The following is a 17,801-nucleotide window of genomic DNA, read 5'->3' as shown; positions in this document are numbered from 1 at the left end:
TGACTCTACGAAATTTTTTGTTTCATCAACAAAATGTTTTGTTGGCAAAACAAAAATTTTGATAAACTTAACAAATGTTTTTTTTGCTGGCCATATAGTAACTAATTTCTTGCTATTCTAACAAATCTTTTTTTTTCCGTGTATTTGTGCACCGAAAAAACTATATTCTTGTAAGTAGAAGATTTTATACTTAAAAAATCTTCTTAAAGATTTTAGATGATATTCTTCTGAAATTAAGAATATATTNTTTATTTAAGAATATAGTCTTTTTTGATAGTGAGATATATATGTTTTTCTATAGAGGCTTTTTATATTCTAATCAGTATATATTCTTATCAATATTACTTATTTAGAGGATTTTCCTCTTAAAATAAGAAACTCTTCTTGGCCCTTATTTTAGTACAAAATATACTTAAAGTAAGTGGGATATCCTCAAAACAAGAATACAATTTTTTCGGTGTGTTCTCTTTCAAAATCGTTCATTTTTGCAGCGATTTTTTGTTTCAAGTTTTGAGAATTTAATTTAAAAAAAAAAAAAAAGCAACTTTGTTTCGAGGAATCGTCGTAATTGCAATTTAAGAATAACGAGTATACAATTTGTGGTATAGCGCATTATTGATTACGCACATAATTTTGCGCGGTGAATATGTGATTTTAGTTTAATTAACGGCCGTGTAATTTATGAATATCCAAACAAAATTCGGCGAACATATCGTTCCTTGGTTTCGTATATTTGTACGCCGATATTTCCCCGTGGCATAATGATGCTGTGTCGGTTAGTTCGATGAATAATGCAACATGGTTCGCGAACCCGAATGTGTGTATATATATATATACATATATATATATTATGTTTTCGCGCACTGATCGAAATTTGATCGCTGTAGCTTACACAAGAAGCGAACAGTTCGGAAGTAGAATAGCGCTCTCTCCGGCTATTCAATCCGGTTTGCCGCTGGATCGCATAAAATCGCACGTTGCTCCGGAAAATGTGACATTTTGCGTGTCGAATTTTGTGTACGAGATCGATCGAAATATAATAAGATATTTGCGATCAAAAATGTCGAATAAAAAAAATTAATGTTCATAAAACATAAGAAATTTCCTCGTATAATTTTCTTTTCGTCGATAACTGATGAATTATCGCGTGTGCCGTATTGCCGAAATGTGGTATTTCGTCATCGCGTAGCGACGAATTTTCTTCGAACCGAAGGCAGAATATAAACGCGCGACCCTAGTTTCCCTCTTCTCAACTCCAGAGCGAGATTAAACGGAAACGTCGCCAATGTTGCCGCCGGGCATGTTCGTCCTTCAATAATCTCGGTCGACAAATTGCTCTTCTGATCTCGCGCGGATTTTAGAAAAAAAAAAACGACGCTTGACTCCGTCATCCCTCTTACTCGTCTCTTCTGTCCCACGTTCGTCGCTCGTGGCGGCGCGCGACGACTTTTTACGCGCGCAGATAGCGCAGCGGGAAGTCGTCGAGTATATATAGAACGGACCGGTCGGACCTGATAAGACCGCGGGGGGGGGAGTTTACGCAATATTGTGATAAAGGCGAAATGTCGTCCTTCTCCAGTGAGCGGGGTGATAAACGCGCGCGACGCGGTGGCACGTATGTATATAACCACCGGGCGGGAAGGATGGCACGCGAGGGGGGTGAGAGAAACGGCTCCGGCATCCCGTCGCGCGATGCCAGGAACGCTCGACGGGACATGGAGAGGCGCCGGAGAGAGAGAGAGAGGAACGCGCGCCCCGGCTAACGAGGATAAAGGGCGCGGGCGTAATGGACAGTGCGCGCTGAAATTCATGCCCGGCCGTAAGAAAAATTGGACTCGCCGACGCCTCATCCTTCCCCCTCCCTCCCCCGCCCCTCGTTTTTTTCTGCCGGAAAATTAATTCGTCGGAACTTATAACACGGTTCTCTGGCCGCGTTTATATGTACACACAGGCGACACGTAGGATGCCGTTAATAAAGAGAAAAGAATTTTTAATAGAGAGGACGAGTTCTTCGTTAATGAGATTTTCAATGAATGACACGCGAAACGCGCGCAGAGCCGCGGAAGCGCGGAAAGTTTTTATGAATTATTTCTGCGTTTTTGTTTTTCTTTATTCTCCGGTCGTACATAAACATCCGTCTGAAATACGCGAGCGTTGCACTCTTCGATTTAAATTATTTATAATCTTTATGTTTGCAAACATAAGAGTTTTTTTCCCAACGGGATTTTACCGAAATTGAAATTGAGCGCAAAATTAACTGCAGCTCAGCAATTGTGCAATCGACGACTGTTTAAATTTTTGCTAGTCAGGTTACACGACGCTTGAAAAAAAAAAAACACACACACACAAAAACAATAACTCTGATACCGCGATTCCCATTTTTACAAACTGTTGTATGTTGCATGTCCGGCGCAACATTTGTGGAATTTTTTAGCCGCGCGGCCTGTGACCGCGGAAAATTTCGCAGATTGGCCGAGCGTTCGATAGAATTTTGATAAAGATCTCTCTTGTATTTTGAGGGATAAAATAAATATTGGCGCTCCTCGTGCGTGTTATTACTATATCTGTGCAAACGATAGCGCGGGGGGAGTTTTGACGAGACGTGTATATTCTCGTGTTTATTCGCTTTATACCACGCGAAATCCCCGTCGTAAAACAAACAAAAAAATCCTCGTAAGTGATTTTTTTTTTTTTTTTCGAGAAGAAAAATCGCGATCTTGAATTATTTTGCTCTTTCGCCCCGAATCCGTTGATGCACTCGCGCGCGGTTCAAAAAAAAAAAAAAAAAAGTACGTTCTCTCTTGCAGAGAGACGTTCGCTTGACTCCGCAAAACCGCGCACGTGAAACTTTTTCGTCAAACGTGACTCGGCGACACACGCGTCCGCTGGTGGATGCAAAAATTCGCGACAGAGAGCATTTTCGCGACTTGTATTTTTCTCGCGAAAAAAAAAAAAAAACGGGACGGGAATCGGAGGAGGAGCGGCGAATTGGTCGTAATAATTATTATATCTCCCGCTCTCTCTCGTTGGATCTCGCATTTTTCCCGATCTCGTATTTTCTCCGAAACGGGCGGACGCATGCGGGCGATTCGCGAAATAAAATTCAGAGGAGGCCGAATTAATCGGCCGCAATTCTACGGGATGGAACCAGCTGGCAGTCGCATACGCTAAATAGGTCGTTCCCGGGGAATCGGAGCGCCGGGCATTCGCGCGAGTAGCACGGGCTGCGCGAAATTCGGCGGATTCGCTGAAAAATCAAGAGACAGAAAGAGAGCGGAGATAACCAGGGGGCTTCCGCTGTTTCTCTTCTCTCCGCGGCCCTTTTTAGCGTTTGTTCTCTTTTGTCGTACTTTCTCTTTCTCTCGCGCGGTTTTTTTTTTTTTCGGAGCGAGTTGACGCAGTGCCAAATTGAATTCGGCCTCGCGCGACGGTTTGTGAATAATTTTTCGAGAGCAGCTGCATGTCGTCTCTGTCAACAATAATCGACCGGTTGTCGCGCATCTCCCTCTTTTCATCTTGCGCGTTCCCTCTTCCCGTCACCTGCTGCAACCGCAACAGCAACTGCGTTGTAAAAAAAAAAAAAAAACAAAAATCGTTTGGGAGGAGAAAAAAATAAAAAAATAAAAAAAAAATACGCCGCCGCCAGTCGGAGTTTCCTCTCTTTATATTTTAGCTGACGCGCCGCGTATCGATTTATTCATCGCGGAAATTGAGCGTAACGAGGTGCAAAATGCCTCCAAACATTGGCTCCCTGTACCCTGTCCAATTTTGTATTCCACCCCTTTCGCGTTCTTGCGGTCACCCCTGTCCGTTTTTTTTTTCCTTAAATAAGTTACTGTCGCGCGAGCGGTTTCACCGCCCGGTGCCATCCTATTTCTCCGCTCATTCGCTATTTGTCACCGTTTAAATATACACGTATATATATATATATATCGGTCCGAATATACGAATGTCACGCGATAACATTCAGACAAAAAGACGTGACGAGAATGCATGTCGTAAAGATGTACGTAATCGTTTCGCTTTGCCAAAGAACATTAATTTATCAAAAACAAAACACTTTTATTTTTAATAGAAAACTCTGGCGAATAGATTAGTCGTTAATTAACGATCGATGACGAAGACAAACAAGTTGAAAACAAATTCTCAAAGCGCTTTTACTTAAAATAATTTCATTCTTTGACATTGTTACTCTCTTGGACCGGAGAGAGAGAGAGAGAGAGAGAGAAAATGTGTAATTTTTTTTTTTCACGTGTATATAGTTTCGAATAATTCGAGAAAAGATTGATTTTCGAACTTTTCACACGGATGTTAAACAACATCGATGTAAAAATTTCATCCAATGCGCATGACGTAGAAAATGTCAGAAAAATACGTGTTATCATATTGTGTTTCAAATGTAATAACATATTGTCATAATTGGCGTGTATAGCCTTTAAGCCTGTTGTTGTACACACGACACGCATTTAACGGAATTTTTTTTTAGTGTGTTATTTTACACTCTGCATTTATTATTTACCGGAAATATAAATATAGAGCGATACCTCTTCGACGTGTGTGTGCACGTGACACATCTCGTCTGGCGAATTTTATTCTGAATTTCTTTTTAACTTCGGGATTCGCGCATTTTCGATCATTGAATGTTGAACCGTTTAAAGCGCGAGTGTCTCTCCGCGTTTAAAAAAAAAAACAAAAAAAAAAAAACAAAATCGCGTCATTGAGATATACCGCTCTCCGTGGAAACGGGTTTTGTGTTATTATTATTATTCGCGAACGAAATATCGGCCTCGAACCATAATTTCCTGACAATGCGACAGTTTATTTTCCTCTCCGTGTGTTGGCAAATAGGAAGAAAATGTAATGGAATCGCGCGCGCGCGAGAGAGAGAGAGAGACTGTTCACGGCGAGCCGCATCTCCTTCCGCAATGCAATCAGCGAAAAATAATTGCAGACAAAGAAAATCAAGCGCGTTCGGTTTCTCTTATTCGTTCGACTCCGTTTTAATTATCAAGTGCTCCAGCCGCTATAGGCCGATATTAATGACATGCGTTCGTTCGAACGTTAAGTGCTTTTTCTCTCTCTCTTTCTCTCTTCTCTTGCGCGCGTGCCGTTGCTTCAATCGCACGTTTTCGAAGCGGTAACGATTGTTTGTTCGAAGCAACCTGTAAATAATGCAAATTGTTTCTTTCTTTTTTTGTTTTCCTTGTGACGTGTTTAGCAAGGGAGAAAGACGCGGTGCGGGAAGAAGCATTGCCTTGCATCGATCCTTTTAATAAGACACGGAAAACGCGCATTTCGCGCTCATTATTTTTGCAACTCTCGCGTCTCGAAGCAGCAGGATTGATGTGTTGTAAGACACTTGTCTTCTGTGTAATCTCGAATATACAAACGAAAATTGATAAGACGCAATCTGAAACTTTCATGTTTCAGACGAAAATTTCGTTAATTTTCAATAAATAATAATAAGAATAACGGTCTCTATCGAGCAACAAAAAATAAATCTTATGGTTTATTGAAATAGAATATAAAATTCACATAAATGTAAATTACAGACGTTTCGGCCCTTACTTGAGCCCTCTTCAGTATATAAAATAAACTAACGCCATGTCGCAAAGAGAGAGAGAGGATAACAGTATGATATAAAAAAATTCGTTAATTTTCATTAAATATAACACGAGACGAGACAGCAAGAGACTTTTTCAATTACATCTATTTATATAAAACTTAAAAAAAATAATAATTATACGTTTGAAGGTGATGTAATTTTGTTAATTTGAAGTTTTTAGAAATTCTTGTTTTTCTTTTGCCGCAAAGAAAAAACTCGTGAAATGTAATTACATGTAACATCTCGTGCGCGCAACTTTCGTGAAAAAAAAAAAAGACGCAACAAAGAATGATATAACTGACAATGAAATATTTCAGAGGTTTCTTGCTGTGACGCGTTGCTCGCAATTACTTAAAAATCCATTACTTTGCCAAACCAATTGCCCGTCTCTTCTTAAATCCCATTCTTGTAATAACGTATCTAGAATTTTTAACAATTGTCTCGTCTCTTTTTCTCTTTCGTATTTTTTTTTTCCGCTGCGAAACTGTTACACACGAGAAGAGAAGAAAACTTTGCAACAAAAGCTCGCACAACCGTACATGTTCACACATCTGACGAAGCACAGAACTTTATTTCATCCGCGCTGAACTGCGCGAGGCAGTCGTTGACTTTACGCTAGAATTCCTTTATTATACTCCCCCGACATTGTGTTCAGATTTTATTATTAATACTTTTACACCACTTGGCGCGGAAAAATATCTTTCCCGAGACGAGGGGGAATTTTCGCACAATAGCGTTTACTGTACGTCAGATAATTCCGACACAGATCGTCCCGTTCATTCGTGGTGCGGTAATTCTCGTGATTTGTCCAACGTACGTATTCGCGCGACTAATGCGCGCGACCAAAGAGGGGACATTTTACTCGCGGGATTGACGTTAGATTTTTTTTTTACGTCCGTGGCGCGAGTTGCACTAGCCGCGGGGATTAAAAATTGCACACACAATCCGACACCGTTAGCCGGGATTAACCCCGAAAAGCGTTTGCGTTCTCGCAAGACCGCGATTGCCGCGCTGCATTATAGAGGGGGCCGTAATTTTGTTGTTACACGCCGGCGAAGCTTCATAATACTCCCAGACCGTGGGCGCTTTTTCCATCTGTCGAGCTTGCATTATTTCATTCTTTCGGCGTTTTTCACCGTCCGCGCCGCATCGCGCTATATATACATATATATATATATAGTTGCGATATACTATATATACGTGTATATACATATATACAGTTGCTTCGTGCGATTCCGTCTGTTCCCGCGCGTCTTTGCCCGGCAGCGCGTTTCGCAGACAGAAAGCGCGGAATACGTTAAATACAGAATGTTACGTAATGGCTCCGTTATCCTCGCTCACTACGCGGCGGTAATGCGCTTTGCGATAGCATTTTTCTCCGTGCAACGTGCCGCCGACTTTCTTTTTTGTTTTTTTTTTTTTTTTCTTTCTTTTCTTTATTCCTTTTCTTCTTTCCTTCTCGTCGTCGTAATACATCTCTCGCTAGAGCGAAGACGCTTTGAATTACGTTCGGTTGCGTGAGCGTAATGCGCTCGCGTCTACTTTTGTCTCGGATTAAAAGCACCGTGCATTATTCCGTTCGCAGCACGTATTGTGTCATTCCTCCCTCTCCTCTCCCTCACCCCCCCTCGGTACGTAAAATCGTCGAATAACGAATTTAAAATCCGTTTTTCCCCCATTGTGTGTTTCAGAATACCATTCTGCCCGAGGCTGTGCACTTTTGGGAACGAGCGTTGATGGTGCGAGAGACCAAGAGTACCATTAGATTAAGCAGGTGAGAGAAAAACAACGTGTGAAATCGCGTGTCTAATTATTAATTTAGAAAAATTTCGGGGAAAGTAATTTATTTACGAAATATTGTTCATTTCGTGTGTGTGTTTTTTTTTCGAAACAACTACATATATTTTATTTATACACATATTTTATTTACATTATATTTTATATACAGGATGGGGAAAAAAGGTCGGTATCTCTCTAAGAACTCGGAAAATAAAGTTTTATAGAAAAATGTTCCAGACAAAAAAGTTGTAGGGCATAAAAAGATCTTATTTAATAATCATATCAGTTTGACCTTGTGCGGCACAGAAAAGATCAGGTCAACGTCACATCGATTTTTTTTTTTTTAATGGAACTCTTTATTTTTTATTTCAGATTCTTGTAGCTTAGTTCAAGAGCTTTGATAAGCTCTTGAGTTCAGCTACAAGAATCTGAAATAAAAAATAAGAAGTATCCGAGAAATTTACATTTATTCTCTTTACTCGAAGTATGAATATTTTTTTTTCAAGGAAAGAGTTTTAAGTGTTTTTGTACAAACATCTCGCGAGAAAAAAATAGAAACGCAATATTATATATAAACAGGGCGGGGAAAAAAGGTCGGGGTATGAATAATTCGAAAAATAGAAGTTTTATAGAAAAATGTTTGAGACAAAAGTTGTAGGGCATAAAAAGATTTATTTAATGATCTTATCAGTTTGTGACCTTGTGCGGCACCGAAAAGGTCAGGTCAAAGTCACATCGATTTTTTTTTTTTGATAGAACCAGAATGTAGCTGAATTCGAGAGCTTCTCAAAGCTCTTGGACTAAGCTATAAGAATCTGAGAAATAAAAAATAGGTAGTTCGATTTAATGCCACACAAGGCGATCAAACTGATAAGATCATTAAATAGATCTTTTTATGCCCTACAACTTTTCTATATAATATTGCGTTTCTCTTTTTTTTCTCGCGAGATTTGTACAAAAACGCTTAAAACTCTTTGCTTGAAAAAAAATATTCATACCGTGAGTAAGGAGAATAAATGTAAATTTCTCAGGATATTTCCTGTTTCTTATCTTATACCAAGCGTCGTAGAATATTAACGACTGTAAAATGAGCATTTTTCAAGCGAAAGGAAACAAGCGGGAATAACGGGTAAGTGTATCCTGAAGTAGGAATATTAACGCGCTCTCGGGTTATATAATAGAATACAGCGAAAAGAGAGAGCGTTTGCATTATTATATCTTACCTACACGTACGCGCGCGGTCCGCGGGTCGCGTCGCGTTTATTTGCATAGAGACCCCGAGATGCTAAGCTAAAAGCGTGTGAATATGTATCGCACGTATTTGCGTTCGCACAGCCGTTCATCTGATTTACCGCCGTGGAAACACGTACCGGCGTTATTATGGTCCTGTATAGCGGCGCGCCGCGCTATACTACGCGCGTACTACTTGCCGGGGGATTCAATATGTCGCTTCGATAAATTGACATTTATTAGAAAAGTGATTTCCCGAGCGCCAGAATGATAGGAAACCTGGGCCGTTCAATATCAATTTTGAATTCTGTTAGATATTGTATAAAAAGTTATATTATATATACATATATATATATATATACATATATGTGCGGATATTATATTGGATATATATTTCCAATTAAATTTTCATTCTTTTAACTTCGATTTTGTCGCCAGTTTTTTTTTTTTTTCGCGAGATTGCAGTTTCGCTGAAGGTAAATCTGCCAATATATACCGATCGGTTCGTCGCGCAAAGATGTGTATAAAAATACGAGATTTCAACGAATATGAGGATTTTTTTTTTTTTTGCAGTGATATATCGACTGCAACGCGCGCCGCGATGTTTGGTGGAGACGTATCGGCAAGAGATAAATGTTTGCCGTTTCGTTCTCGTCCTTTTTTTCCGGACGCCGCGCGGCGTTATAGTTCGGCCGCAGATACGCAAGCAACCTAAATTAATGCATCCGTGTCCGGCGCGCAGATAAACAGAACACATGGGAAGTGCATAAAGTCTCGCGCGCGCATATAACTGCATAGTTACGTGGTTTTCTGGGCGTGTAAACGAGCTTCCTTCTCCCCCCCGCCGCCGCTCGTTCCTCCCGTGTTTCTAACGAGGCGTGACTTTCCGCGGCGATGCCTCTTTCTCGCGTTGCCACCGCATTTCCGAAACCACGCGCGAATTGTCCCACGTGGACGGCCGAGAACAACGGCCGCCTATATCGCGAATTTTCGGTGATTACGAATTTATGGCGCCCGCCGAAAATGTTGAAACTCCGAAGCGCGCCGAGCTGTGTTTTGTTTTTTTTTTTTCGCGCATGTTGTTGAAAAAACAATTCACTCAAAAATACAATAAATTAAAATGTTCCTGTAACAAAATAACAAAAAAAAAACTTGAGAAAAAGAAAATATGAAGTTTTTTTCATCTCTTTTTTAAACGCATTGCAATTTTAATTATTATTATTATTTTTTTTTATATATTGGATCTCGTTCGGTATCGCGTACTTTTCGGTTAAACTCACGTCGCCTATCGCGCTCTTTCTCTTTTCTTCTGTGTTTTCTATTCTCACAACGTGACAACGCAAAAACCGTCGTGCAGTGCATTAAACGCCACTCCAACGTGAAATGCGCACACCGCCTCAACGGCCTTATTACATGATAAGATACTTGATAATGGAGCGATTATCTCGCTAGCTCTGCGCGAGAGATTTCCCGCTGGGACAGTCCCGAGACATCATAAAAAGCTCCGCACTTCCGGCATTTACGCGACGTCGCAAAAGCAAAGGGAGCTAAAGGGTGAAAATTACCCCACCCTCGGGGCGGTTAGTGCCAACGGTCAGTGCAAATTCGATCGATTGGCGTGGAACGTGCGCAGGGCGAAGTTCCTTCGATTTATCGATGCCCGAGCGGACACATCCTTCCCGTGTAGGGAAGCGCCGACGTTCAGTGGATAAGGGAAATGAGCTTACCGCACACTGGCGCGGACGGTGCGGAATAACACAGAGAATCGCCGTCGGGTAATAAAACAAGTGGAGGGAGAGAGAGAGATGGAACGGGAGTTCCGAGTCACGTACATCAATCTCTCTCTCTCTCTCTCTCTCTCTCTTGCCAACTTTCATTCCCATTGCTGCCAATAAAAATCCAACCGGAAAACCGCGGTGGTAATCTTCGCGCGTCAGCTGCCTCCTCGCGAAAAACTTTGCGCGACGTTTATCGATCCTCTCATGTATCATTATATACCCGTTTTCCTCGTCACGGCTTGCTGCGGCCCTCCTTCTCGACTTTCCACCCTTTTCTCATCCCGAGACACCGCGGAGATAAGACCGAGTAGGGTAAGAGTATCCTCTCCGTTCGCGCCATTAAAGTATGTTTAATGGCGCTGATCGAGCACCCGGCGCGAATGGAGATGTCAGATTTCGATGGACCAGAAGTAGTATCGAGCTATATCGCACATTTTACGCTACTTCGATACCACACCCGGAAGAAGAGCGGTATCGAAGTTACGCTTCGAGAAAGAGAGGAGTTCTCGGACGAGAGATCGCTCAAACAGGATTAACTTCGCGGAGGAGAGAAAGATCGATCGAATTGCGTACAAAATTCAACGCGCAAAATCGATTTATATGCATATATTCATAGCCCTCGTAGATATATATATATATATACATATATATATAATTTATCTCGTCGATGTGGATTTTAAACTGTTTCGATATTTTCTCTATAAAATGCTGAAAATTTGTTCCTCTCTCTTTCTCTTTTCTTTCCGCTCCCGACCTCGCTAAGCGCGCGAGGTTCATAATGGAATATATCCGCGATCTTGTTCGCGCGAAGAATCGCGCGAGGAAAAAGTTTAATTTTCTCGATATAGAATTTTCTTGTGATTCTCACAAGAATCGCGTTAGGAAAGATTTTTTTGCGGAGAAGAAACGGAATCGCAGACGCGCGAGAAATTTTTCCGCGAGATATCGAGAAAAGACTTCGAGAGAGAGAGATATATATTTTTGATCGCGCGGTCACGCGCGCGGCGCCGAAATAGACGGCGCATTAAATTCTCTCGTCGGTCCGTCACAAAAGATAAATGTAATGCTTGTCGCTCAGAATGCAGAGCGAAATCGGATCGAATGGATCGGACGCTCGTACGCGCACACACACGCGCGTGGGCAGAATTGCGCGTCGGGCAACACGCGTCAAAGGAGATTCGATTTGAGAGCGAACCGGCCGGCGTTTAAACGGGGCGAGCACGCGTGTAACGTTTATCGGCTGAATGCACGCCACGGGAGGGGGAGCTGGGGGGTCTGGGGGGCCCGCGAAGGGAGTAGTGCGAGAGTGCTGTGAGAGATGATTCGCAGGGTCGTTTACATAACGCGATATTACGGCGTAACGACTGTAACGCTTTAATGCACTTCCGGTCCCGCGCATCGGCTCGCCGATTGAAGAAGCCTCGAGAGCCCCTTTACCTCGCTTATCGTTCACAGGGAAGCGGTTTAGCTTGCACATTCTCTCTCTCTGCCTCTCTCCTCTCTCCTCTCTCTCTCTATCTATCTATCTGTCTGTCTATCTATCCATCTATCTATCTCTCCCTTTCTCTCTTTATCTCTGTCCGCTTCTAAACCGAGCCCCTGTTCAAACAATGCGCGCAAATCTGAGTATTGCAGCCTATAGTCCTACGATGGACGCGCATCATTCATCTCTCTAAACATTATTCCCTTTGTATTCGGACAATCTGAATCGTATTTTCTCCAGATTGCCGCTACGTATCTGGTTTACTTAAAACTGAGCTTTGTGTTCGATGTTCGAACAGTAACAGAATAAATGTGACGAAGAAATATCAATCCTACACTGAGAAAAAAATACTATTGACTCAACTAAATGCGTTTAGTTAGAGTTTCAGTTTGTTTATCTGAAATACTTGGTTTTTTTTTAATTCAAGCATATGGTAATAAAGATAACAAATTCGTATAAGTTGAATTAACAATAGTGGTAATGAACATATTTAATTCACTAAACCGTGAATTGTTTCGTCAAACATAAATTGTGATAATTTCAAACAAAAGATACTGTTAAAAAAGATGAAATAGGCAATTCTCGTTTACTTTAATTGAATATAATCTGAATTTTTTTGTACTAAGTATTTCATCTAATCAAACTGCTTATTTTTATAAGCGGACAAAATATTGTGTTGTCCTATTGCGTTGTGCATTCAAAGTTACCTGTATTTAAGCAAATTATAATTTCGTTAAAACAACTAAATTGTCTTTCGGTATAATCTAATTTTATTATATCTATTGAAACATGATATCTTCTTACATTAATCAATATTTTATTGACAGCCCGTGATCGCTGCATATAGTTGAATCGAATACTATTTTATTACTTCACCAACTTTTTTTTCTCAGTATATATAATAGCAAATACATGTTTTTTTTCTCACGATATATTTACGTATTTATTTTTAATGCAATGATCAGAAGACTGTGGCCTTCTAATTTCACGTGGCGCACAAGTCAATGCGCTCGGTGCTCAGATTCGTGCAAACCATTGAGATAATTGATAAACACACATTTAACACACACATCAATTGATTTTAACGTGAAAATTAAATTAGTTTCGCAGTTACTGAACCGTTCGAGAATCTCGATTCGCTCACACGTGAATTCAAATATGTACATATGCAGTTTATAAACTTCTTTTTATTCGATACTGAATTTGCCGCACAAATGACAACACAAAGAGCTTATTTCAGAGAGGATATTATTTCCTTATGAATTTTTTATCATTCAAATGGAAATTATCGTTTGTAAAAAATTCACATTTTTATTATGGAAAAATGTTTTTTCCCGCGACATATGGAAATAAATATATATATATTACGTGTCAGAAAAAAAAAATAAATAAATAAATAAAACCGCGAGAAACAGACGATATTTTTGTTATTGAGTCATTTTGTGTGCGCGTTTTATTTAGTTTTTTTTATTTTTTGAACATTTTTCCACACAAATCTGGGGGATGTAGCCTGTGCGAACGATGATAAAATATATTTAATTGCGTTGTCCATAAAAGTAATCTCATAATTATTCTCTACTCTGATTGAACTTCGCTAAAAATATTTATCTCGATATATACATCCACGAAATAAAATATTTCGCTTTGTATGAAGAAAATATTTTTCGGTTTTATATAGGTCGCTAAAAATAATTAATAGAGATCGATAAAAAGAAATGAAACAGTGTGATCTTGTATTCTCCCAACAACGATGAAACAGTGTAATTTTATATAATCGGTGTAGCTCGTAGTATCAACTGGGAAGCTGAGTCCTAGGCAGAGCAAAGTGTAATTACTTTGCGTCGAACATAAATCTCACGTAACGATGGAACGCGTTAACGTCCGCTAATAGCATTAATTAGTGCGGCCCCGTGAGCGCGCGCTAACGCGAATTGCACATCTTGCAATTAGGGCAATTCTTTCGGCGGCTTCTACTTTTTTTGCTTGTACGACGCTCACTACGCTAATTATGCCACCCCTTATATCATCATTTTCACACTTCGTCGCATCTAATAAAAGTAACAGATTTCCAACCGGTAGAGAGGGGGACTTTAGCCATTTTAATATATCAGAAAACAATTATGCATCTAATTTATTAGGATTTACAATTTAGCTTATTGTACTTTGTCCCATACGACAAATCAAGCGATTAACTCGCGCGCGTTTCCATATTTCCGGTAATAATAATACCTAATTAATTTAATCAATCATTGGGAGATGAGGTAATTAGTAAACTATCTCCATAGATAATGTATTCGCCTCATTAATCTGGCAGCTTAGAATAGAATGCGTGCAACTGACATAATTTAACGTGTACCGTATTAAATAATTAAACTGCAATAATATCTGAATTTATCGCGTGGTAATTAATAAGGTTTGTTGATGCACATCTCACTGTTGCGTATGTATGTTCTCCGAAGTTTATGAGATAAATAGCTTTCGAAACTATTGATACATTTTACAGGTATTGTATCCAGAAAAAAAAAGAGAGTAATTGATGCGTGCAATAATTAATATTGGCATATTAATTGGAAACGGAGACTTTATATCGGGCAATAAAGTCAGTTGATTTCCAGCAAGCCGTGAAATAACGTTGCAGTCATCTCTTTCTTTCCTTCTCTCTCTCTCTTTCTCTCTCGCATTGTGCAGGTATTTAAACGGATACTTTTTAACATGTAAAATAACCGGCCCTTTATAGCATCCTTCTAATAATTGGCACTTTATTCATTTTTTCTACTTTTTAACACTTTTGTCTATGGTTGCTCGTTTTACTTAACATTACATTGAGTTGCTTTTAATTTTTCATGACATTGCTTTATTTTGGAGTAATACTCTTTTTTAATTAGTAATTTTTGAAAAAGAACTAACAGGTCTTTAAAGTCAATCATTGAGTGTTTTTTTTTTATCATGTACGAGAATATCGCACTTCGGAATTAGAAATAAATTGTGCGTTTTGGTTTCGCGCACAGGTGATCTCCGGTAATAGCTACGATAATCGCGACTTCAAGATAACACGTAACAAATCACTGAAATTTCTACGGGAAATGATAACAGTTATAATCACCGGATTATACAGATCACACATACACACACACGCACACACACACATTTATTACGCGATAAGCGCGAATCGAACATTTCAATATATTGTGCCCATGAACGAATTAAAATAAATATACTTTTAACATGTAATTCACGTTAGTTACACTCTTTGATCTTTGTCTCGTTTATTTGTCTCGTGTAATTCGCAATACGTGAATGTTATAATATATATTCTGGACGCTAATATTTTATTGTTCGATTTGTTCTTTTCTTCAGTGTTACCAGACGTTATCGATCTAATATCCGTAACGTCGCTATGTATTAGTACGCGTGCGTCGGTATGTATACATATATACGACTGGCTTCAGTCACCCGGGATCGTAATTAATTTTAATGATCTCCCAGCAGGACAATGGCGCCTAATTGGCTCTCGGCTCTGTCTCTCTCTCTCTCTCTCTCTTTCTCTCCAGAATATGCCTGTTGTAATTCACTTGGTAAGAAAGAGACAGAGAGATCAGATCGAATTTCGACGTGCGCCGAACATCGTCGCACGAACTTCAAGAATTACGGCGATCGGGGTCTTATTTTATCCGTGCGTCGATATCGCAAACCGAGGTCAACCAGAAGTCGCTGCGGATGATGCCATCATCAGTCCGATCATCAACAGCCAGAGAGAGATCTTTCGCATTTTCCACGAGACATCATAGATAGTACGGGGTTTGACGCATTCGACGCGGAGACATTTTAAGCTCGGGTTCGTTGGGATGTTATGGATACGCCAAACGACCGCCGACGGCGACGGTAATTGAATTCGACGCGATGACCTGCAAAGCGCGCAACGTCTGTTTCACGACACCGTTGATCCCCCGTTGCGACGCTCAACTATCCGGGTATTCGATTTCAACTCTCTCACATATTGATAAAATTTAGCAGCTCCGGTGTGCTTTCCCCGAGGAAGAATAGCGTAACGTAATTTAACGACATAACGTCATTTGATGTTCCGCGTTAGCTTCTCTACTTCTTTTTGCGCGCGCGCACGTCTTCTTTTCTGGTTGGGGTGACATTTGTAGAGAAAATACTTTGGAACGCGGAAAAGAAGTCGTGAGGACCGAAAGGTACATCACAGACGTGAGGGCGCGTAAGAGGATACACACTCGCGTAGCGTCGAGTCACGTGACAGGAAGGAGAAGACGAACAACACGTGACTGAAGTCACGTGACTTAAGTTTAGTCACGTGTCTTTGAAAAAATATATATATATATAATATATATAATATATATATTATATTTTATATTATATTATAATATATATTATAATATATTATACTATATTATATATATTATATATATATATCGTCACTCCCTATGTATAATTACGTAAGTGTCACATATGGGATTTTCAGTTTATTGCATAATGACACTTAGAAAGTCATGTTCTTTATGGTCACCAAATATTAAAAAAAAATATTCATAAATAAGGTACAAATTTGAAACCGAAAAATTCCTAACTATAGGGAAACATATGAAGCTTTATACTTTTTTAAACTGCTCTCCTCTAAAATTTGCGTTTTGGAGTTACGGAATTATACGTAGGGAGTGACGATATATATATTATAATATATATATTTATATATTTATATATATATATATATAAAATTTCCTCTGAAGTACACTTAACGAAAGAAAAGTTTTTCCATCAGAAGTTAGCCGCTTCTCGTGACATCAGTATCTTATATTGTAATTCAGAAATTTTCATCGTTGTACGTTCGAGGCGTTTGTGTCTAAAACCAATGTTTTACCGCGCGAAAGGCGAAACACTTAACAAATTCCCCGCATCGTTTCTCTCTTTACTTTGAAACAAAAAAAAAAAACTTCTTTCAATTAGGTTTCCGCATCCCGATCTTCATCGTCGCGCGTCGCGCGCGTTTTTCCCGATACTTTTTATATCACGTTACTTGCTCGCCTCACGTGACATAGATTTTATGTCCGATGCTTTTCATTATTTCCCGTTCCGATCATTCCATTTGTGTCCGCGCGTCGTACGGGGGAGGGCCAACGGGAACTTTTTCATCAAAACTTTCACGACATCGCTGTTCTCTGACCGTCGAATCCCAACGCTGAAGAAGGACGCGCGCTCGCCTACACATTCTTCCCTTACTTTTCTCTCTCTCTTTTTCTCTTCCTCTCTGCTCTCCCCGCGGTCTTCTCTCGGTCTCGGATTTCCGGATCTGTCTTTCTTCGGATCTGTCCCGGTCTTCGTCGTTCGAAGATTTCTCGACAATGAAAGTTTTCTTAAATAGACAACAAAAGATAGCGGAGCTTCGCGACACATACGGAACAAAGATGATTTTACGATATTTGGTTAGTTGCAAAAGCGCGATAAATGTATTGCCGATTCTGATTGCGCGCATAATAAAGTCAAATTAGCTCAATCGAATGCAACGCTACAACGAAAGCGCGCATAATCTAAAACGAAAAGCTATACCCTACGTCAAAAGCAATCGCTCAAGCAGCCATCGAACGCGCGATCTGCAAACCGACGAGGTTAATTGGACGAATCGCGTGTTCACTAGTTGCTTGCTCTCTCGAAATCGCGTTTCCGCGGTTATTAACTAGCTACAACGCGTGTTCCAGCGGATGTTTCTCTTCCTGGCTTATTTAGCGTATCTGTTTTACACATACATACTCGCGGGGATTTTGTCACGGGATATTCTCCGTAAATGACAGCTCGGAGTGCGCGGCCAATTAGTTTTGTAAATTCTTGTTTCGCGTCCCCCCCCCGCGGCGACAGCCGCGTTGTGATTCGCTCTCGACAAAAAAAAAAAAAAAAACCATTTCGCACAACA

At 40.1% G+C, this 17,801-nt stretch overlaps 1 protein-coding gene across 1 annotated transcript in view; it reads left to right on the top strand.

Annotated features, from left to right (window-relative positions):
• LOC109859166 (leishmanolysin-like peptidase) overlaps window positions 1-17,801 on the top strand; it is a 62,846-nt gene that overhangs the window by 13,615 nt on the left and 31,430 nt on the right. Inside the window, exon 2 of the mRNA XM_020437154.1 lies at window positions 7,297-7,379. Within this exon, the coding sequence (XP_020292743.1) occupies window positions 7,342-7,379 (38 nt within the window). The 5' untranslated portion in view covers window positions 7,297-7,341. The remainder of the gene's footprint in view (window positions 1-7,296; window positions 7,380-17,801) is intronic.

Source organism: Pseudomyrmex gracilis, unplaced genomic scaffold, assembly GCF_002006095.1.
Source record: "Pseudomyrmex gracilis isolate BER0280 unplaced genomic scaffold, ASM200609v1 scaffold_244, whole genome shotgun sequence".
Taxonomy (NCBI): domain Eukaryota; kingdom Metazoa; phylum Arthropoda; class Insecta; order Hymenoptera; family Formicidae; genus Pseudomyrmex; species Pseudomyrmex gracilis.
This window is presented reverse-complemented; position numbering and strand designations above follow the sequence as displayed.